Consider the following 23,547-nt stretch of genomic DNA (forward strand, 5'->3'; position numbering starts at 1 on the left):
GTTCGCTTATGGGCGGCATATGCGTAGACGTGTTGCAACTTCCGGAGACGTCGATGGCGGAGGCAGCGACTGCGACTGCGAATCGACTGCGAATCGACTGCGGCTGCCGACTGCCGACGACATGGCACAAAAAGTGATTACGCGGCATTTGTGGCAGCAACCGGCAAACCGGCGACGCTTTTTGCAAACAACATTTCCAAGAATGCAGTCCGCAGTTGGAATACCCTCCCTCCCCACGGCACACAATCTTTCCCCTCCCCCAGAAAACCATCAGCCTCGACTACGACTCCGATGCATTTATTTTGTTCACGTCACAGCAGCGCCATCTGGCCGCATTTAGTGGAACTAGCTAAGCAAGAGAGAGAGAGAGAGAGAGAGAGCGAGAGCGCGGAGTTCTAGTTTGAATTTTTATCTGAGTGGAAAAACAGTGCCGGCAAAGTTTGCTCTGTCAGCTCGCTCTCTTGTTTTGCCATGTCTCTCTCCTCTCTCTCTCTGGCACTCTCTCACGTCTTGTGTTTTTCCTCTCTGTTTATCTTTTTCTATTGCATTTTCGTGCATTTTCGGCGTTTCTTCTGGGACCGCTCCCCAAAATATACCGATTTACTTTTGTGCGTTTTCTTTTTTTGTCTTTGTTTTACTTTGCAACCCATTCTGATTAGAAGTTTTGAACCTGATACATGAAATTGAGCTCTTATTGACAGTCCACCCAATTAAAATCAAGTAGTTATGGGAACAGCTAAAAGGAAATGTTATATTTTTATATTCAACAAAACATCAAACAATTCTCTAAATTTTCCGTCGATTACAACACAGTTTTTGAGTGATTGTGTGGTCCATAGTGGCATATTATTTGGCACAAAGAAGGTAAAAAAATGTGGCAAAATGATGTTCAAATATTTATCTACTGATCTTTTAAGGAATCCCAACAATCAGCACTCCTGTGTCCCAGTGCAGTGCCAATTCTTTGACCACTTAGTCGAGTTTCAAACCACCCAGTGCAATGCCTATCAGAAAAATCCGACTCAATGAGAGTCCAATTTGAGCAGTAAACAGCGCTGCCTTCGTAGCTTATTTATCTGACGCTCTCGCAGTTACTCTCCCTCTTTCGATTGCGCTCACAGTTGTGCATGTTTTAGCATGTTTGCTCTCTCTCCCCACTCACACAGCGAGAGCACGAGCACACAAACACAACAGCCGACAGCTGGCCGCTGCCTTCGTCGGATCCGTTATTATCCGCATTCGTGTTTCAAATTTTGCCGTGAGTGGTGTCGGAACGGAACAGTGTGTACCAAAAAACAGAAGACAGAGCAGTGCAGAGCATAGCCAAAACCACAATTCGCGCGCGTGCAAATTCTGTGCCTCTCACCCTTCCATCTCCTAGCCCGTTGGTGTAACATTGCTGTGGTGCGGCGAGAGAGGAACTTGTTTTCGGGGCGGGGCGCCACCACAGTCGTCCACAATAGTCAGCGGTCTGGTCCGGTCAGCGGTCTCCCGCGTGCGTGTGTGCAAAAAATTAATGAAATGTTTTCGCCCGCTTTATGAATGATTTGCACCCGCGAGCATTTCCCATAGAAAACATACCACAAAAATTATTATTACTGTGTGTCGTCTATTTTTGTTTGATTACTGTGCGTGCCAGCAGGTAGTACTAATACTATAGCTCCCCCTCGATCCGGCCAGATATTGCCAATACTTTCAGAGACGTAAGTTTTGACTAGCTTTAAGATCCCTCAAGTTTAAAGTCACGGAAAAACCGTGACACTAGCGTTTTTCGTTTGTTGGGGTTTCCTCTTTGCTTTGCAGATCAATCAATGAGCTGTATGAGTTTTCGTTGTGAAATATTTGTGGAATCATTAATTATGTGTGCTCTGGGTCCGGGGTCCATTTGGGTTCCATTCCCGAGAACAGGTTTCGTTGGAGCGAAATACTCCTCGTTGCTTAAGAAGTTTTCGACCGAGAGACGTTTGTGCTGTGCTGTGCGGAGCTGTGCCATTCCAAGAACTTGTCGTGTTTCGCCCCCCATCCACACTGCTCCTCCGATGGAGATGTGAATCTTTATGAATGAAAGAGGTGAGGCCTCGCGCCTGAGGCGGCTGGGCGGTCCGTCCTGCCCGTGTTGTAGGCTTTTCTCGTTGACACTTTTGAGGAATGTTCGGATGAGAAGCTGCCAACGGGAACGGGAATGGCCACGACGTGAGCTGGCATCAGTCCGAAGTCGGATTCGTGGCGGAGTTCTGAGGCTAAGTTCTAAGAATGCACGTAGTAGATGGAAGTTTGGAATGAAATTTCAGTAGAACCCCTTAATAAGCAGAAATTTTTGTAAATGCTAAAGGGTTATAAATATTACTATGGGGAAATCCGAGATTATATTTGTCCTAAAATTGTTTAGAATTAAATTCAGAATTCCCCTTTTTCCATGCTCTCCATTTTACAGCAGTGTTCTTAGTGTGTATGGGGATTTATTTCCATGGTGACTTATCACCCAATGACCATCTTCATTTCCGTTTGTAACTTCTGTTCTTTATCGCGCTGTGACCTTCATTATCTCATCCGAAAACAGTAACCTCGAAACGAAATCTTAAAGTAAACCCTAGAGGGGGTATATCTCTCTCTCCCACTCATTGCAGCAGTAACAGCTTAAAGCTTTTTCTGGTACTGCTGTTATCATACTCCCCAGGTGCCTCTTCAGCACCCATCCCCCTTCCAACCAACGCCACCCACTAGGCAAGGCCACATTTGAGAATTTTCCACCTGCATTAGCTAATCTAAGCCAGCAGACAGACAGGCCAGAGAGGGCTGAGTGAAGGGTAGGGGGAGCTGAAACAGAAAACTTTTTAATTACCAACAGGAAAAAAACATTTAAGATAGCAGAGGCTGTTGGGCAGGTGGGTGGGGGGAGGGGTTGGCCCTAAGAGGTTTCTCTCTCTCTCTCTCTCTCTCTGTGTCTGTCTCTTTTACATAAATTGAAAATATAGCAACTTTTTTATGTTTCGGATGTGTCTCTAACTGAACCTTTTTTCTCTCTCTCTTTGGTTTTTCCTTGGACCATGGGCAGGGGCTCTAAAAAGTATTTATGACTTTTCCAAATAACGAAAAACCCAGAGAAGACTCGAGTCTGAAGAGGCAACAGCAACAGCAGCAGCATCAGCAGCTTTTAGCCATCTTATGGCTACACATTTTACAGCTTAAATATTTTTTAGCCATTAGATAAACAAACAACAAAGAAGAGAGAGCCAAAACAGAGTTAGAAAGAGACACGAGGGGGAGGGACGGAGAGTGAGAGGTGAGCCGCAGAAAGATACCAAAATATCTTTCAAGTACAATGTTAGGTAAATATAAACAAAAGTTTACTTCTACTCCACGCACTCTCTCTCTCTCCCTTCCTCTCTATCTATTTCCACCTTCTCACACCTCCTACTCCTTTTACTTTTTACGAGCATGCTTTGGTTGTGGATGCTGCACTTTGCTGCTGGTTTTTTGTTGCTCTTGTACCCTGGATTTGTAAATGGGAGGGTATATGCTGTCTCTATCCATGAGAGTTATCCATGAAATATGAACAAAAATAGACAATTCCTGTGAGGCAAATTTGTAATTTGACTTTTTACTGACAGAAAAGAGTAACACGAGGTATCCTCTAGTCGATATATGGTCCATGTTATTGCTACCTTCAGCTACTCAGGGCTTTTAGAGGTAGCACCAGCATAAGATGCCTGAAGATGTAATATAAATTACATTAGCTAAGTGCCAGGCGGCAATTAAAAAAAAAAATGCCCAAGAAGTTTTCTGTTGTTGCTGCCTTTGTTGATAATGTTGTTAATGATGTTGCGGCTGCCACTGCCACTGGGGGCAGCATCAGCATCTACATCATCATCGGCATCATTAAGAACATCATTGCCACCATTAGCAGATTCATTAGAACGTCAACTTAATCAAGGTTAAAAAGCATGTGGCGTGCCCCTGTCTAAGTCAACGGGGGAGAGTTTTTCCACACATCACTCGCTCTCTCTTTGCTTTGTTTATTCCTGTATATATCTTCGATTCTGATTCTTTTGATGCTGTAATTATTGATGCCGCCTTGTCTGATATACATAAACAAACAAACATTCGTATGACGAAATTTTAGAGATTTCTTTCGGTTTAATGCGATTAGAAAATGTTGTGCAAGGATTGGGCAAAATGTTGTGGGGTTGTGTAATGGGTATGGGCAGATGGGGAAACTAAAATCAGAGCATGGAAAATTTAATTAAAATCAAATGGAGTGGAATTAAAAGTCTTGCGGAATGTTGTGGTAGAGTAAAAATCCATGAGCAGCAAATAAAACAAAAGGGAGAACCTTTGGACATCAGTCTCGTGTGGAAACTGAATTCGTGCGGGCACACTTGACCTATGTGGAAATACATCCAAAAATGTGCAGATTACATGGTAACTTCCCCAAACCTATCATCATCATCACAATCATCATATCTGCCAGCTCGCAGCATTCAATTTCAGTTCAAAATGTTTGCTGCCTTGACATTTATGCGAAATACCTCTAATAGGAATACGTAGTACCCAAATTATAATTCCAAAAGCAACCCCTCGATTACCACCATTAAGCTTGAATCGAATCATTTTATACAGCAACAACAGCAACAATTATGCTACAATTTGCTGTGTGGGCCAACAGAAATACATAGAAACAAAGCCAAAGTCAAAGTAATTTCTATTTTAATAACCGGGCCTCGGCCAGGGCGCAAGTCCATTAAAAAATAAATATCTCTACATATTTTGCAATTAAATCAGCAACAAACTGCAAATGAACTGAGCCAGAGGGGGGAGAGAGGTCCATTATATAGGCATTATCTGCTTGCCTCGGCCATAACTATCTGCTCAATCATAAATTTAATTAACATAATTTCCATTGGGGCGGATGTTCTTTTTTCGATTTCTCATTTTGAGAATTTCGCTCACGTTTCGGCAATTAAAAATCGGCAAAGAGTTTCCAAGAGAGAGAATTGAATGCTGTTGCGCGGCATATGTTTGCCCTGGGAGGGAGTACTATTGAGGGAGTAATAGATAAATCCCATTAAAGGATGGAGGAAATGAGAAATAGGTCTGTCCATTTAATTAGCCAAAAATCTCCAAATTATTTCCCAGTCATTTTGACCCAGTTTCCATTTTATTTTCCTATCTGTCTGTCAATGTTTATGTGTGTTTTAGTTTACCCCATTTGATGAGGCCCATAAAATGGAATTTTCATTTCCATTTTCCATTTCCTATTGCTCTATAATCTTTTTTCTTCCACCATATAGAGAGGTGGAATCATATGCGTCATTTGGCAAATGAGTTCTCTGTGTTTCCGTGTTCTCCGGGTCTGCTGTGCTTATCTTTTGTTTACCTTAGCGCGATAAGGCGCCAGCGATAAGATAGAGTTTCTGTTCTATGACTCGATAGGGCAGCCACAAACGGACGGAAGGTGTGACTGGTTCTGTGACTGTGCTTTGGCTTCCATTTCTCGATAGCTGACTGCTGCATTCTGGTGTTGTGCAAGCGGCTGCCAGATGGAACTGGAGCTCTGAAGCTAATGAACTGTTTGCTTATTTATGGGCCGCCCTGAATGTTGGTCAATATTTGTGGGGAGCCACAAAGACCCCCCCCGAGCTGGCTTACTGTTCTGCAGCGATCGGTAGAGGGGCACATAATGTAGAAATAAGTTATAGATTGGATAAGACTCGAGAAAGAATGAACTTTCGTTGTTCACAGTTGTGTGATTGACTCTTAAAATGATTTAAACCCTTGGAAAAATGCCAAAGACTCAGCTTCTAAAATTGATAAATGAGCTCATTGTTTACCAACTCATTTTTGACTGATTTTGCATGTTTCCCATAATTTTCACGGACAGCAAATGTAAACACTTTGGCCAGTAATACATCCACAAACTGCCACGACACGACCGGCAATAAAAATTCATTAAAATAATGTTGGACCGTTTAATGGCTTCAAAAACTGGCAACAAAACAGAGCATGATCCATATAATCGGCATCAAGGCTGCCGCACAGAAGCGTACAATTTATGTCAAAATATGCAAAAATTAGTTACAAGAAAAAACACACAGATACACAGTCAGATACACAGACACATGCTCGTGCAATAGATGAACGAATAGATAGACAGATAGATGATGTTGTGGGACGCCCACAAAATACGAAAAAAAGTCGGAACGAACATAAATAAAGGCTGACAACAACAAATTTATTTGAACTTATATTCCACATTTATTTTTTTTTAAGAGCAAGGGAGATAGAGCTTGAGAGAGAGAGAGAGAGAGAGAGAGAATATACATATTTTGTGGCGTGCTGTTTTAAATTTATGGGTTTATTGATACTTGCCCCAAAGTGGGGAGAGAGGGAGAGCCTTAAAATTTGTTTTATCAGCAAGTCTCAGAGAACAACAGGCCAGCAAGACGAGAAGAGAGACCCCAAACAAACCGCAATCTGTAAAAGTATTCTCTACGAAATGATTTAGCTTCTGTCGAGTGCCCCCAAGTCTGCCCTCTGTCTGAAAGTCTTTTCTTTTTCTCTCTCTCTTTTATTTGTAGTTTCTTGGTGTTTCGAGCAATTCTGCCTAGTCGAGCAAAAATATGTCAAAACAAATTGTTGGAAATGGGGAAAATAAATTTGTATTTGAATATGTGATAATGAAAACGAATTTGCTGTCACTTTTTGTATGGCTACTGGGAAGTGAAGGGAGCCAGAAAATTCTGGGAACCCTTGGGGAATTCTTTGAGGAAACTAATTGAAGATCATTTAATGGATTCTTAGCAAATTTAAAATATTTCTATTACTTTTAGGGTTATGGTTTTGCATGGCAAGGCGGCAATGTTCATCGATTAACATTAAAGTTGAAATATTTTCATTAATATTCTATTGCAAAATGCACTGTTTTTCCTTGGAAAACTCTCCCTTCACCTTGTGACCCACCCATTTCTCTGCCAAGTTCAACGTCCGGACAAAACCTTCGCTTGGTGTCTGCAGCAGTTTTGGCTAATTCTTTGGTTCGCACCACACTGTTTAGTGGCCATTTGATTTTGCATATCAATTAACGAGATTGGGATTGAGCTGCCTCGAAGGCAGGTCTCCGAGTATTTTTTGGCCACTCGGTTAATCAGAGTTGATGGCTCGATGGCGATACAACGATTAATTAGACTCTTCGAATGGCTCGTTTAAGTTTTGCGACCTTGGCAGTCAGTCAGTCTTGCCCGTCCGTACGGTCCAAAAGTTTCACACAAAAAGATCATTAGTTGGAGCATCAAATAAAACGCTTTGATTACCCATAATTATGGCCTGGGCCAAGAGGGGGAGCAAAGTGCTCGGGAAAACGTCGCCTGTGTTGCCTTCAGTTTTTGATGCCTTCATTAGGGCGGTGTGCGGTGTTGGCACTGCTTACGCTAGTGTCTGACAGTGTACCAGACGGCGTATGCATAATCATATAATTAATTGCCATAAATGTTAATTGCGCATACGGCGTGTGGCCGCGTCTCTGGCCTAAAAGGGTTCCCATACCAACCCCCAGCCAAGAATATGCTCCTTGCGCCTTCTTTGTCCTGGAAACTTTTTGCCAGTTAATTAAGCAAATATTCTGTTGTGTTTTGTTGTGTTCTGTTCTGTTTACCCAGTTAATTCTGGTTCCCTTTGACATGTTCCCAAGCTACGAGTAGTTCCTGGCTGGGAAATTAACTTGTTTCGTGTTCAAGTTTAGGTCTTGGCCCAAAAGTTTTGCCCTCCCAGAGTGTAACAGGAACTTATTGGATTAGTCAGGTGTTTGAGGGAGTATTTTATGAGCTTATAAGTGTTCACACAAGCTTAATAAGTTCTCGTGGAGAGGGGCCTCAGAAAATGTAAAAGAATTGAGAAGTTTTTGGGCTAATTTTTGGGAGATTAAAGGAAATGGAAGGAGCCACTATGTGGATCTATCTATCCCCCTGAATGCAATTTCATTATATTCCGTAAATGCTGACAATCTCTAAGTCTCAGTTTCGGTGCCAGTTTAGAGGGCTACCCTCGGAACATCTTTGTTTTGTTGCTTGTTGGCTTAACCCAAATAATATTTTCGATGCGAGCAAACAGAAAATCAACAAACAAATAACCAAAAGAACCAAACAAACAAATGAACAACAAATCAGCGAAGCACCAATATCAAATTATTAGATAGAGATCCGATCCGATCCGATCCCCTCGACTCCGTATCTTTTTTTTTTTTGGGGTGTCTGTGATTGAACCCTCTTTGGGGAGACAGAGAAAAGTATTTGCTTTTCATTAGGCTTTCTGTAACGTTTATCTATTAAATGTTTACTGGACTTGGAGCTAATTAATGGGTTAGGGCGGATAGTAGTTCATTTGAATATTTAATGATTGTCTCCCTGAAGGGCGGAGCAGGGCTGAGCGCCACCTGCAAACAAAATTATTAATCAATTATGCAAAGAGTTCTCTTTCGGAGGAGTACGGAGAGCCTCGTCTAACGACTACCATTCAGATAGAAAACACTCGCATTTGTTAGGCATTTGAGTCACCTTGACTGGCCAGAAGCAGACAGCAGACAGCAGACAGCAGCTACAGCTAAGGCAGTGGAAGAAGCAGCAGAATGAAGTCATTAACAGACGCTTTTGAATGTCATTTTGCAAAACAAGTTTCGCTGTTTCCAACACGTAAATGTGAAGCGTAACCAAATGCTTTAAATAAATAAATAAATACAGCTGAAAGTTGGAATGCAAATTTGTAGCTGCCACGGGAAGGCTGTGAGAGAATTCGAGTGATGTAATACGCCGCAACCTGGGGCCTTTTCGGTTAGTCTAAACAATTAAAGCTGAACCCGCGACAAAGGCTTTAAGTGGAGTCAGGCATAAATGTGCTAAAAGGTTACACGAGAAACCAGAATGAACATGAGACATTCTCGGAGACACATAAAGAGCGTTGCTTGAGACATTGCGCCATGTGAAATAAAATGCTGAAATTATTCATTTTGCAAATAAGCAGAATAAATATTTAATTAACAACTCAGCAGTCGAGTCAGGGGAGCGAGCGAGAAGAGAGTGAGATATGGAAGGCAGAATGCGACTTGGGTCTAAGGTTTCCTTTGCTTTCCTTTGCTCCCCCCTTGCAGCCAGCGTGAGGGTAATATAATATTTATTTATATGCCGCACAGTCGCAAAGTCACCTACAAGACGAGACGGGCACGGACTGTACGACGCCCTGGAAATTGTCGCAAATTTTATGTCTCTCTTTCTCTTACACTCGCTCTAGTTCTCTCTCTCTCTAGCAGCATGTGTGAGTCAATGACATGTACGAAAACAAAATGAAACTTTTGCCACTTCCTCATGGGGCAGCCCCTAAGGCGGAAGGTCTGCGACATAAGCAAAGGTGCTAGAAAAGGGACTTGCTAAGGCAAAGGGAGTGACAAGAATATTCCTAATATTTATGCTTAAAGGAACTTCTCAAAGATGGAACACGTTTTGTTTGTCTACACACATTTCTGGCACCTTTTGTGCGTGCGTGTGTGTGTGTGTGTGTGTTTGGCATTCTTAAACATTGTCCCGCTTCAAGTCTGATTTCATTTGGCGCGTCTAACTAACCAAAGGCGAACCCTCCCCCAGACCCAGACCCAGAAACAGAAACAGAAACAGAGAGGAATGTTTGACTCACTCTCTCGTCTCCCCTGGCATGGCTGGCACCTTTCCCTGCCTTGCCCCCACAACTAATTAAATTACTTTAGTCTGTAGTCGGTTGTAGGCAAACGGTTTTCTCAGTGGCTCTGCTTGGAACTTAATTGGTTTCCTACAGAACGGATCCTTAAAGCTGCGAACTCTGAACTAGTTCGATAACAGCGAAGGTTCCGCAATGGAGCAATTATTAATGGTGAGTGGCAGAAGGAGTGTTGCACCTTTGCTCAATGTTTCAAATGTATTTTTTATGATTGCTCGTTAAAGCAGAGAAAATATTCTTATTGCTTTTGCGGCACTCTCCTTTCTTTTCCTGTTCTGTTTCTGCTTGGGATTGAGGCTTAGCCATTAAAATGTCATCATGCAGGGAGGTGGTGGGGTTGCATGCCACATGAACTGTGAGAAACGATAAGTCAAAACACGCAATTTAGGAGCCCCATGAGCCGCCCGCTTTTATCGACAGAGAGCCAGCGATGCCGGCGATTCCTTGACGTATTTATTATTTAACACCTAGAGAAACCTAAGCGGCAAAATGGCTATAAAATTGTTGACCTTTTTCCATTTGGCACACGCACAGATACAGCCCACGCAGAAAGTTGCTTTCCCAGGGTTTCCCGCTTTTCCCAACGCGTCTTGGGTGGTCTTGGGTCTTCTGCTTTTACGACTCTGGCGGTACTCCAGTTCTTTTTACGATGCCGCCGCATAGGTTAAAATATTTAAAAAGTGTGCTTAATTATGCCCTGGCAAAAAATAAAACAACAAAACAACGAAGAAACGAACGCAATAAACTTTGAATTAATGCCAGAATTGCCTCGGAAAACTCCCAACGGGCACGGGCACAGGGCACACGGCACACGGCATTGGGCTATAAAGCAACTTCTGCCACTGCCCCACCGTCTGCAACACCTGTGTGGTGGGGCAATCAACAGAATCATCAACGGATTGGCATCCACTGAAACGTGTTTGAAAACTTCACTTGGGTGGGACCCTTAGGGAGAGCAGCGCAATCGCAGCGATTTAGATTTGGATTCAGTTCTTAGCAGATTCAGCGAGGAAACCAATTGGAAATAGCTCAGAGAATTTCCTGGATTTATTCAGGATACAAAATATATTTCCAGAACACTTGTCTAACGCGTCTTCTCCCTGTCTTTGCTTTAATCTCTTTACAGTTTTGCCATAAATCGACTGCATCTCTGCCTGCAAATAGTCTTCTATCTGCTGCTTATAGAAGGGTAAGTAAGAATTTTCAGACCGAAACTTATGCCAATCCAATTGGCAGACATCTAATGGGATCTCAGCTGTCCGCAAACGGTTGTTGCAACATGTTTGCAGCCCGATCTTAGAGGCAGAGAGAAAAAAGTGAGGACATGACAGCGCCTGAATGCCGGAGATCACCTCAAAAATGCATACAAAATGTTGCAAGTGCAATAGCAGCAGCAGCGGCAGCAAGAGGGGAGGCAGGGTGGTTGCCTCTCAGGTGATATATCTCACGACTCACGAAACTAGTTTACGCAACATGTGGCAATTTTGCATGCCACAAGCAGAGGACGTGCCACACAGACGAAAAAAAGAGAGAACCGAAACAAAAATTGACATTTTGACATGCGGCTTGTAGCCGGGCGGTACTTCAAGATTTGCCTCCGATAAACTACAAATGGTTGCACACACACACACACACACACATGCAGACAGGCTGTGGCATGACTCGAACCGGTTCGGCGTTGCATTCAAAAGCAATCCGTAAAGTGTCTTTTAAATACAAATGTTATCTGTGCGCTCTCTGCCAAGAGCAAGACCCCGGCGAGACCCCAGAGAGAGAGCGTCCAGAGTCGAGGAATCGGTTGAAATAAAACCGTACGTGCCACATTTGTTGTTGGTACAATTTTTAATGGATTGACGGCAGACAACGAATGCACATTAGAAATCCAATCCTTGGGCACTGGTCCCTGGGTCCAGCTCCAGTTGCATCTGCCAGTCCCGTCCCGTTCCCATTCGCGCGGCTCTTGCTCTTGGTCTTGGTCTGGGTCTGGGTCTCCCAAGTCATGCACACACATGGGTCCAAGCCATGTTCCTGTCTCGCTGTCTCTTCAGCTCGTTGCATGCCACGGAGGCAAAACTTACCAACTTCCTTCTGCCCTCCTTCGGCTACTGCAATTTTCCGTTGTGGCTTTTGCATTTCAATAACTGGATGGGTCAGTGGATGGATGATGGCTGCGGCACCTCCTCCTGCTGCATCTCGTTTGAGTTTTGTTTGGCACGTACTCGTACACCATAAAGTATCTGTCTCTGGGATATCGCTTACTTCCCAGACTCCACAGGAGCAGCCGTGTGGCTCTGTCTGCATATATTTTGTGTAAATTGCATCGAGTGTTTGAAGGTGCTACCCTGTCTCTCTCTCTATAAACAAACTTTGAAGTGGGTTCCGGCCTCAGAACAGACTCAGAATATACCGAAACCCCACCCCAAATCGTAATGCGGAAGGTCAGCTCGTGTCCGTATCCAATTTCCGTGATTTTGTAGACCCTCTCGGCTAATAGAAACGACCTTCGTCAGAGATCGAATCAAGCGGCGACAAAATGTTTCATTGACAAAATGCAAGTCAAATATGTCAGGGAGCGGACAATCAACGCCTCAAATCAAAGCGAATCCGAACTGTCATAAAGTTGTGGAAAATGCTGAATATGTTTCGGAATGAATAAATAAACACTCGCAAAGGGCTGTCGCTCGATTCGTTTTCAAATTCAAATTAGCAGCAAATCAGAAATGTGTCATCGCCAATGAAGATGGAGTGGAGTGGCGCGGAGTGTCGGAACAGGAAGCCAGAGAACAGACACCGAGAGACTGGCGGGGGTGCCATAAAAGCTAAACAAAAGCTTTATACAACCGACTACCAAACAGCAGAGACTCGGATCCCAATCACAGACCATAAAATGTGTTGAAAAAATATTTGCATACTGTCATAAAAACAAAGGAACAACAAGAAAACATCAAGTTGCAGGAGCTGCTGCCACTGCCACTGCTGCTGCTGCTGCAGCGGTCCAGGAGGAGCCATTAACAACCTTCCAACGACTATCAAAAACTAACTTTCCACGACTATTCGATAAACACGTGGCCAGAGCTGTGGGGAATGATGGCAGCCATGAAATGTTGTTAGATATTTGAGCTGAAACACTTAAATTTGTGAAAAGTAAACCCTTATTAGGTTGTTATCCACAGGGTATACCCAATTCGAGGGCTTTACTGCTGCCCACAGCCTTTCCTACTTGTCTTTTTTTCTCGCTTTTCTTTTTTTGTGTCGCTGTGTCGTTTGGCTTGTAATTAAAACTTGTTGGCAGACTGTCAGGCAGCGAGTTAACAAGTCGGCGGCTTCACAGATAAACAGACACAGAGAGAGAGAATGGAAGAGTGGAAGAGAAAGAGTCGCAAAGAAAGAGGCAGAGAGAGAGAGAGAGAGAGCAGCAGAGTGAGAGCTGTGAGTTGGCGAAAAAATATTATTTAATTGTCAGGCCAGGCGCTAATTAAAGTCCAAGCCTCCTGCAGCCGCTCGCTTCTCTTTGCCCATTTTGGCCATAAAGCCAAACACTTAACGAGCCAGCGAGGGTCGCTCTACGAGCATCTTCTGTTGGATATTTATGATTATCGACTGCTGTCCGCTGCCTTGCCGGCTGACATCATCATCAGGCCACAGATACAGCAGGCTAAATCCACAGCTTCCAGCTTAGATATAGCCTCATCCCGAGACTCAAGTTAGTCATAACACTTTGGCACACCACACCACACCACACCACACCGCCCCTGCCCCAGCCCCTGCCCGGTACAGATGTCAGCTCAACTTATGGTAATTGTTGCAAATTATTTATTTATGCATGCTGGCAGAGCCAGCAGCCAGCAGCCAACAGCCCCAAATCCGGTGGAAAATCCAACGCGTTTGTCGCCTGATTATGTGCTTATTTATAAGAGCCCCAGGTACATATAAGGATAAATGCGAGAGATGCCAGCCACTCTGCCTGCCTGCCCCTAATGAGATGCATGCAAACGGCATTCAGGGGCAGAGCTGGCTGCATATGAATATCAATGCCAGGGGATAGGCGGTAGCCAGATCAAACACGTAATCCTGCCAGGCGTTGGAGTGGCTTCCTCCCGTTCATGGCAGACGTCTAGACGCTTTTTGCTTATTTTCGTGGTCATAACAGAAGCTCTTAAGCCAAAATGTTTGTCCATTTGCATAATAGAAAAAGAGTGCCAATAGTGTGCGACACTTTCTAATGATTTTTGCCACTGAAATATGAAGAACTTGGAGATGTTTTGATAAATTAATTAAGTTCGAAGAGAGGAGTCTTAGATCTGTTGTAATTTATTCAGCTATGAGACCCTCGAAATTGTGTGCATTGTCTGTAAGCTGCTGTCATTTCCATTTCCATTTCCATTTCCACTTGAAGGCACACTCTCAGCTCGGCAGAGGGCTATCAGCTGCAAAATGGCAAACCTTTTGGGTCAGTCCGACACTTGATGACAACGCCCAAGTATCCCTTTGACCTGCCACACCCACACTGGGTGGGGCACTGGCCCTTGATGGCGGGCGTCCTGCTTATTTACAACTTGACATTTCACTTGCGAGTCGCGGGGCACTTTAATGCGCTCCAATTGCATTTTATGACAGACCAAACTGACCTACTTAAGGCACTTTCCAACACTCAAACACACACAGACACTGATGCCACTTTTCCTCCTTGGCTTGCCTGGCCTTGCCTTTCCCTTCCATTTCCATTTCCATTTTCAATCGCATTATAAATTTAATGTGTTTGACCTTTTTTCCGCATTTCGACGTTCGACCGCAATTCCGATAGCTGAGGCAAGCGAAATCGACATAAAATTTAACTAAAATGTCCCATAAGTAGCTCTGATGTTAAGGGGGAGGGGGCGTGGCTGTGTGGGATGCCGATCCACAAGTGGAAGAAGTAAATTTAAAACTTTTCCATGGCTTAAGATGCGCTTTAAATGACCAAAGCAAAGTCTCCATCTCTCCTCCTGTGTGTCTGCTGGGTGCTGCCAGGGTTGTCGCATTACACGCTGGATGCACAGCAGCAGCTAGCCAGGGTTACGCCCCCACCCGACCGCCCGTCCACGCCTGCCATTGTCAATATCCTGGCAGCCATTTCCTGCTTTGTTTTGTGTGTGTCCTCGTCGCGCCTTTGCCTTTGTTATTGCTGCCAAGAAAGGTCGAACACTTTTTTGCCACTGTCCAGTCATGGGTGAACATTTTTGTGACTAAAGAAAAGTCTCTCAAGTAAGTTTGTGCCTGAACCCCGAACCCCCTCCTCACCGCATTTGGCATTGAATAAAGCTTCCTCAACTGAAAGCAAAACGAGAAGGGACGTGTGAGACGCTTCTTACGCGTCACAACTTTTATACCCGGCACTCAGTACTACATCTGCAACTTAGCGGTTATTTGTTAAATTTTACGTTTTTTCTTCATCTGTCATCTACATCAACAACACTACTCACGCCAACACGCTCCTTTTGCTCGCCACCCTCCCCTAGAGCAACGCACTGCAGAGTCAGGGCAGAAACGCGGCAGAGTGGCGGCAGAGGCCACAAACTGCGCGAAGCAGAGTATGAATGAGAGAATGTGTAAAAAACAAATATAAGCTGCGGAACGGAGTGGGTTTGGCCACTGCAAATTAATTTCTTTATTGTGGCTATAATACTGATCCAATCGGATCCCAATTTGGTGATCTAATAGATATGGTCATTCCCCACGGAATGGCGATTTTAGATTGTAGATTTGGGAGGTTTTCGCCCTTTTGCGGAGGCGGAAGGGGGCGTGGCTCATTTTTGAAATACACTTGTAACAGTGTGAGCATACAGAAGTATGGATGCAAAATTTGGTGGCTCTAGCTCTTATAGTCTCTGAGAACTAGCCGACAAACAAGACGGACGGACGGACGGACGGACAGACAGACATGGCTCAATCGACTCGGCTATTGATGCTGACCAAGAATACATATACTTTATGGGGTCGGAAACGTTTCCTTCTGTGCGTTACATACAACCGTTATTCGCACAAATACAATATACCCTATTTACTCTTCGAGTACCGGGTATAAAAACATTGAAAATTGTTTTCCTTTTTTTTCCCCTGCGCGTGTGCGTGTGCGTGTGTGTCTGTGTGTGTGGAAGGACCTGTGGAGGGATCTCGGTAACCCATCTATTGGGATTTATTTTCGCTAAATTTTCTTTGCCTGTCATCTTTCTGCTGCCGCTGCTGCTGCTTGGTGCACTTGAGCAGCGCTTTTTTGTGCCTTGCCAAATGTTGACTCAATGCCTGGGCCACTTTTTTGTTGCTGAGTGCGAGTATCCCGCAACCCGCTGTTCATCCTTTCTGAGAGGATATCTATGCGTTGTATTGAAATAAAAAGTACCGGGCTGCGCTTGAATGATTTTTTGGTTCGTGCAAATATTTTATTGACTATTATTCTGGCTGCTCTTCAGCTCGGCTCTCTGTCCTTGTACCTATTGTCTGTGGAGAGGAGGTGGTGCAGGAGAGGAGGATGGTCCTTCAGGGTCTCTGTGCTTATACATATTTATTTTCAAGGGTTTATTTTGGCTCTGTTTTTCCTCGATACACACTTATTTTTGTTGCGCAATTTTCCTTCGCTTTGCCCAGATAAATATAGAGAGAGAAATAACCCAGACTGGAGTTTATTTTCGTAGACAGGAATGGGAACAGCAGGAGGAGGAAATTGCCAAATTATGAGGAAATTTATGGACACATTTCAATCATTTTTATGGCATAATTTTTTGTTAACTTTAAATCAAAATTTGTGGTGGCTTTCCACCTTTTATTTTGCCATCAAATATCAAGAAATGGTTTAACCTTTTAAATTATCCGAAATTGCCACTAATTCGAGGCGTTTCGAAATGCTTTCGCATGGGAATAGAAACTTCCATTGGATCGGCCGCAATTATAGCATTTAGCACGCATTTCGGTTTGGCTCTCTCATTTATCATCGTGACTGGCAGGCCGTCTGTCTGTCTGTAGTTCATCTGTATCCCCCATAAAATATATCTACTATATTTCCAATATTTGGTTCTTAATTGACTTTGTCCGAGGGCAGCCTCAAACGGCGCGAAACTAATGAAAAAATCATCATCAAAGAACAGCAGAAAGAAATGGAAAAATAAGGCAATGTCTGGGATGGACAGGAGAGTGGAGGCTGTCGGGGAGGGGTCTACAAAACAGGGCATTTTAAAGCCATTGCTACTAATTTTATGATGCTTTCCTTTTGGCACTTTTCCTTTTGCTTCTTCGTTTTCTTCGGTTCCGTTTGCTTCCGTTTCCTTCCTTGGCTCAAACGATTATTGCCCCGCCATAAAAGGAAAATGAAAATGAAACAGAAACCGTAACAGAAATGGACGCAGCTGAAATGAAACCATCCTTGAAATCTATTGTCTGTCTGCACCGTCCAGACAATTGCGGAATAAACAAACGACAAACAAAAAAACAGCTAAAAATATATATAAAAATAAAAAAAAAACCAAATGCTCCGGCTGGAACCAATGGAGGAAATTCCTAAAAACGGGCGACCCTTAACATAATTGAAAAACATCAAGGAACCCAATGAAAAACCAAATATATTTGCTACAAAAATAAGCAACAAACAAACAATGCACCGGGGAAAAAATATTTGCATTTTAGTCAATTTTAAAACATTAATTCAATAAAAAAAAATTTAGATTCCTAGGAATAATTTAATTTATTTGTATCTAAGTGTAGCTTTGCCATATTAAATTAATGATAAATGATTTCAATCATTTTTTGTTTTAAATATAAAATTACATTTTATTTTCCTTGTTTGAACTGCAAACTGCAATGAAATTTTCTCTCAATGTATTGGAAGAAGGACAATCAATGAACGTATCGAAGTATTTAAGTACTTTGTACTATAGCATCTTCAATTTTTATAATCAGAGTAACAGAGTTCACATAACAATTTCAATGGCTATTTGTTTTGATGTTGTTTTTGGTTTAATGATGGTCTCTGGCTCCCCCATCTCGTTGTCTCCCTCTTGGCCATTGCAAATGAAATGAAAACATGCAAAACAATTAAAAACAAACAACAAAATGACCAAAACACCAACAACAACAACAACAATTACTGCAATAACAACGCAGGAGCCAAAGGCAGCTTAAAACGGGAGAGGTAGAGGGTGAATGGTGGGTGGAAAGGATTAAAATAACAAGACCATGTCGAACACCTAGCCAAAGGTATACCCCGTCGAAGCAGCCCCATCAACACTGAACAATACCTTCAACAAAAACAATAACAACAACAACAACAGACACACAAGCAAGAAGGTAAATGAAAATGACAGCCAGACACATGCAGCTGATACTCTTACAGAATCAGAGATCACTTAACAGATTAATGGGATACCATTCATCATATTTATTTGGATATTCAACAAATGTTTCCATAATTCCAAGCTAATGAATGAGTTTTTATCAAAATAAAATCTAATTATATTCCAAGGATATTTATTGTCATTCCAAAATGTAAAATATACATTTATTTTGTATACAATTAGTTTTTTAATTTATCTATCCCATTCTCGTGGTGTTTCTCTGTTTCTCGGCATAGTTCTGTTGAGGCTATAATTAAAATTTCTCGAAGACATTTTTCATATACAAATATATGGATGAATGTTTGTTTCTCTCTCCATTATTGAAGGCCGTATTTACTGTCTGATAGAGTATACGAGAAGCAACAACTTCCGTGCATTGCATTGCAATGGTAAAATAAATAAATATTCATGTTGAAAATGTACTTGTAAACATGCAAATTGTAAAGCAGCCACCAATAATGGTTTAGTGGGGGTTGTGGCACCATGGAAACAAAGGGTGCGGAGGGACTATGCTATTAGAGGGTGAGTAGAGGTAGGGACTGGCACTGGCACGGGGTACGGCAGGGAGTTGATTCTTTTGTTTTGGCAGTTTCAAGTGCAGGTCAAAATCGGGGGCTCTGTGCCACAGGAGAACCCTCAAATGTGGCAATAATAAGAGGGCGAGAAAGAGAGAGAAAGAAAGAAAGACTGCAGAGAACGAAAGTGAGAATTATCGATCAAATTAGCAATGGATTTGTGAAACTTTAATATATTTTAAGGGATTTAAGGAACAACTGTTTGTACTTTGCGCAGCTAATTAGTAAAATCCGCTGGGTAATTAGGAGGCTAAATTATCGATTTAAAAGGCCATCACAACAAGCTCTGCTTAAGCTAAGATTTTAACATATTAAAGCGTTTTTTGGTGTAAAGAGAATTTTAAAATATGTTTTCTTGGAGTAAATATTTATTTATTATTCTTCAGACCTGCAAAAAGTGTCAGCACTTCACAGTGTCACAGGGCTCAATTCTGGTTATTCATGGCCATTGAAGCCCTGGGGGGATGGAGCGCCAAAACTCGCTCAAACTGAAAATGAAACTGGACCCAAGCACAGACCCAGAAGCAAAAGCAGAGGGCGAGGCAGAGCAAGGGAGTGGCAAGACCGTGTACCGTCGCACAGCAAGTGGATGCTACGTGGGGCTGTATACGTATATATTTAAACAAGGACACGTACGCAATTAATTGCAGAATTATTACAAATTTCATTACATGCTAAAATATGCAAATTGTGGACCATTCCCTACCGCTCAGCGTGGTGTCCCTGCGCCCTTGCAGCCTGTCCCTGCAATTAAATGCATTTGCATACATAATAAATAAATAATGCAGATGCAACAGCGGCAACATTTTGCCGCATTAACTTTGCCGCTGATGTGCGAAAAATGAAAAGAGGGAATTTTCTTTTAATTATCATTTTAATGTGTTTATGAAACATTTGGAATTGTACGCGAAAATTGCTCCCTAAATTGCAGCGCAGCAACTAGGGAGGGACAACGTGTGTGTGGGGGGAGAGAGAGATTCCCATAGAATGAAATTACAGGGTGTGCAGTGGTGGAGGGGGGACAGATGCATTAACTGAAATGCCATAAAATTGCAACAAAATGTTCACAGGCAGCTGTCGCCGAGGGGCGTTCGAGTGGTTCGCCATTCCACGGGGTTGGAACTCGCCCCCCGCTCTCTATCTCTTGCTCGGCAAATTGTTTGCTGCCTGTCTACATAAATATTGCATGTCCACAAAATATTTGGGTTAAAAACATTTGCACAGAGAGAGCCGAAAGAGAGAAAAATGTATTTATTTTATTTGCATGATTGCACAGGGCGATGTGGATGTGGATGTGGATGTAAATGCGGAGTCAAGTGAAGTGGCGGGCTGGACGGAAGGCTAGACGGCAGCTCGAGTGACGGGCCGAGTGGCGTGTGGCATGGACAAGTTTTGAGTACACGTTGAGGAGTGTGTACCTCCTCCTCCTATGATTCCTTCTCGCTTCCCTTGTCAGTCTCTGAGGATTTAAAACATAGCCACCCAGGTCTTCGGGGCTTCGTGGGTTTCTCCTTCTGTTCGGGCTGCTTTTTCGAACTCTTTTCATTCTTCACACGCACTCGCGGCTCGGGCTGCGCTTGCGGCTCAACCGTAAGAACAACCTCCTCCCCCGGTGGAATTTCATCGGGCAGCGAATCCTTGGTAGTGAGATGTTCGGGTCGTCGCGGCAGCCTCGGATCCCGTGAGCGCCTATAGGGGCTGGTACCCTGATCCCTGAGAAGGTCACAATCCGGTGGGCCTCGACCGCTGGCACAGCAGGCCAGTCGGACAGTGTCGTCCTCGTCCAGGCGGCCGAACTCGCAGTAAAGTTCGTCCACCTTCCGCTGGAGAGCGGTGTGCAGGTTGTTCTGCTTGCAGAGCATCGACTCCAGCTCCTTGATGCGCTGCTTCTGTGTCTTGATGACCTTGCCCAGCACACGGCGCACCTGCTGCTCGCATTCGCAGCCGCAGGGCGGCTGCTCGTAGTGCTCCTGGGTGTCGGGGCAGCAGGGCGGGTTGCAGCAGTCCTCGTCCGTCTCCTTGAGGCCCGCCGTCGGCTGCTTGGTGCACTGCTCGCACTTGCATGGACACGCGTCGGTGGGGTGGGCGCCACGGCCGAGGACCAGCACGTCCGTGCAGCCAGGCATGCATACGGCGCAGTCCCCCTTTCGCTTCCTTCCCTCGGCATCCGTCGAGCTTCGCTGCCTGATCTTCTCGATCTTTTCGTCCTCCTGCACGGGCGTGCGCAGGACCGTGACCTCCGTCTCGTCGATGTCCGGGAAGCTGGCGCCAATGTCCTCAAACACGGACTCTTGCACAAATATTTCCGTGTCCGAGTCATCGGGATTGTAGAGCTTCGGGGCGGATCGCCTCGGGACGGGCCCCGCAACGCCTCCGTCGCTCTCCCCCGGCTCCTCCTTGATCTCAACACAGGACTGCCCCTTGCCGCAGTACGACGGCAGCGAGGCTCCGTTGATCAGCAGCACGTTAACCGCAGGACACTGCGGCGGATCCTGATCCGGGCACTCGCAGCCATCGGTTTCCGCCTCCCCCTTCTTTCGGCGTCGTGCATCCTCTGCCCTTTCCGATGCGCGCTGCTTTCTGCTGATCCTCTTGGAGCGTCGCACAAAGTCCGGGATGTGCTCGACGCAGACGCAGCAGTGGTGCTGGATGCTCTCCACGCACACATCCTTGGCCCCCATGCTCTGCTGCCAGATGCGCGCCTCCTGCGGCGTCTTCGGGTAGGTGTACTTCTCGTTGCCCTTCGCATCCACCTCATGCTGTGGCTCCATGCCACAAATCACGCAACGACGAGCCATGGGCATACACAATTTTCAATCAATTCAAAGGGTTCAAAAATAAAGGAGAATTTTGTACAAGAATTTTATGGAATTATTTTGACATCTTCGGAAAGGAAAGGCAAAGGCAAAGGCTTGATATTCTGATTTGTTGTTAAAGAGCTCTGGATCCAGCTCTAGCTGCCGCGGCAGCGAGTGTGGCAATCTCGTGTAATTGTTGCTCTCTTTTTTCTGGTATGCACGCTTTGAATGCCTTTGGAGGCACCACTAGTCGCAGTATAACGACGCACCTTGCGGTTTTTGCGGCAAGTGAATTGGGCTGTGAAAGCCAAACGCAGTCGTTGCATGTGGCGTGGACTGGCGTGGAATGGAGCGAACGAGTGAACGGAGCAGAGCAGAGCGGAGCGGAGCGGCTTTTTCTGATGACTGTTATGAGGTGGGAATGATTTCGAAATCGCTGTGGGACTGCACTGCATCTCTGGGGAGGCGGGGCTTTGACGACTGCGCTCCGCAATGCCTTTGGTATGCCGCATAAAGTGGAACAGAGGAGATTGTTATGTGGAAAGCAAAAACTGCATCAAAAGCAAGTGATTGTGGTTGAATGCATAAAAAAGAAAATCAAACCAAAGAAAACCGGAAAACTGTGAAAAATTGGTCCAAGAATTTAAAGCAAAAAAAAAAGAGAAAAAGAAAAACACGAAAAAGTGTAAATGGATAGTTATCCCAAGTGGGCTTTGAACCTCGGAATAATTCTTGCAATTACGAAATTTCTGAAGAGAGATCACAGTTATCATTGACTCTCTTTCACACGTCCAAAGATCAAGCTTGTCACGCGGGAGATTGAGGTTCAATTCCTCGTCGGGGTGGAGTTGCAACAGAATGTTGCAGTTTGCTTCTTTTTTTCAATTTTTATTGTTGAATCGAAATTCAATAAACCTCAACGCAGAAATTCATAAATATCCTGAGCTATTGCGATATTCCAAAGCCTCGAGGCTGCCGCTGGAAAGTCACGCCCACACCCAGAAGTGCCCACAATACACACGAGAAATAAAATAACAAGTGCGTTTCGATTCGGTCAAGCCTAAAAATCTGCGCAAACCGCAAAACAATAGATGGAATAGTTTTTATGGGTCACAGGGGGGCGACAATCTACGACCAGTGGACCACAAAAATCACGTTATTTCAATCAGAAATGGGTCTCTATCTATGTATCTCTGTGTGTGGTGTGTGTGTGTGTGCGTATCTGTATCTGGCCTGGTTTGGCATTCTTCAAATGCCTTTTTGTGGGTTAACGCCCACAGGCGCACGAAAAATTTGAATAATCTGCTGCCGTAATATCGCCAATTTATCACTGGGCGTTAGTCCCATTCCAATTCCGATTCCAGTCTCCAGTCGCTGTCCCAACCAACCAGCCAACACTCTGACTGGACACATAAAACGAAAGCAAATGTGGGAAGTTCACATTTCACTTTCAGTTTGGATTCGGTTTTTGGGGAAGACAAGAGACCGCTCGACCGCCTCTGCTCCACTGAGTTTTCCCAATTTATCAATGGCAACACGGAGGCGCGCTCTTAATGAAGAATTATGTTCATAATTTTCAAATTTATTGTCGCACATCTTCCCGGTTGTTCCCGCTTGCTCATGCTCCCACTGAAGATCAACATGATGATGATGATGATGGTGGTAGTGATGATGATCAGCGCTGATGATGGGGGCTGTCCAACACTTAAGTGTGTCAAAATGTTGTTGCCGCCACGCCATGTGGCACAGCTATGCTGGCTATGCTGCTGCCTCTCCATGCTCCTCTGCCTTTGGCGGAGAACCATCATCGTGTCAGTTACAGAGACACTTTTCAAATATTTATGATGCGTCTAGTCGAACACACAATCCAATCCACACACACTACACACAACACACTCCACTCCACACTCAATCTGCTGCTCGCTGCCATAACTCCATGTTCGGTTCACAGTTCAAAAAGTCATTTCAAGTTTCTTGTTACCGATTCAAGTGAAAGTTTCCCCCAGTTTTCCCTTTCTCTCCAGCTCCAGCTCCAGCTATTCATTTTCACTTAGTCACAGCGTTCTGGTAGGG

At 44.2% G+C, this 23,547-nt stretch overlaps 2 protein-coding genes across 2 annotated transcripts in view; one reads left to right on the forward strand and one right to left on the reverse strand.

Annotated features, from left to right (window-relative positions):
- The first annotated feature begins 1,232 nt into the window (after positions 1-1,232).
- LOC117893012 (carboxypeptidase N subunit 2) overlaps positions 1,233-23,547 on the forward strand; it is a 55,548-nt gene continuing 33,233 nt past the window's right edge. The window contains exons 1-2 of the mRNA XM_034799367.1: positions 1,233-1,703; positions 10,865-10,927. The gene's annotated coding sequence lies outside the window, so the exon portion shown is untranslated. The remainder of the gene's footprint in view (positions 1,704-10,864; positions 10,928-23,547) is intronic.
- LOC117893013 lies at positions 3,410-21,535 on the reverse strand. The gene is made up of 2 exons (XM_034799368.1): positions 20,095-21,535; positions 3,410-3,420 (listed from the first exon to the last, which is right to left on the reverse strand). The coding sequence occupies exon 1, from the start codon at positions 21,478-21,480 to the stop codon at positions 20,104-20,106; it is 1,377 nt and encodes a 458-aa protein (XP_034655259.1). The 5' UTR covers positions 21,481-21,535; the 3' UTR covers positions 3,410-3,420; positions 20,095-20,103.

Source organism: Drosophila subobscura, chromosome J, assembly GCF_008121235.1.
Source record: "Drosophila subobscura isolate 14011-0131.10 chromosome J, UCBerk_Dsub_1.0, whole genome shotgun sequence".
Lineage (NCBI taxonomy): Eukaryota > Metazoa > Arthropoda > Insecta > Diptera > Drosophilidae > Drosophila > Drosophila subobscura.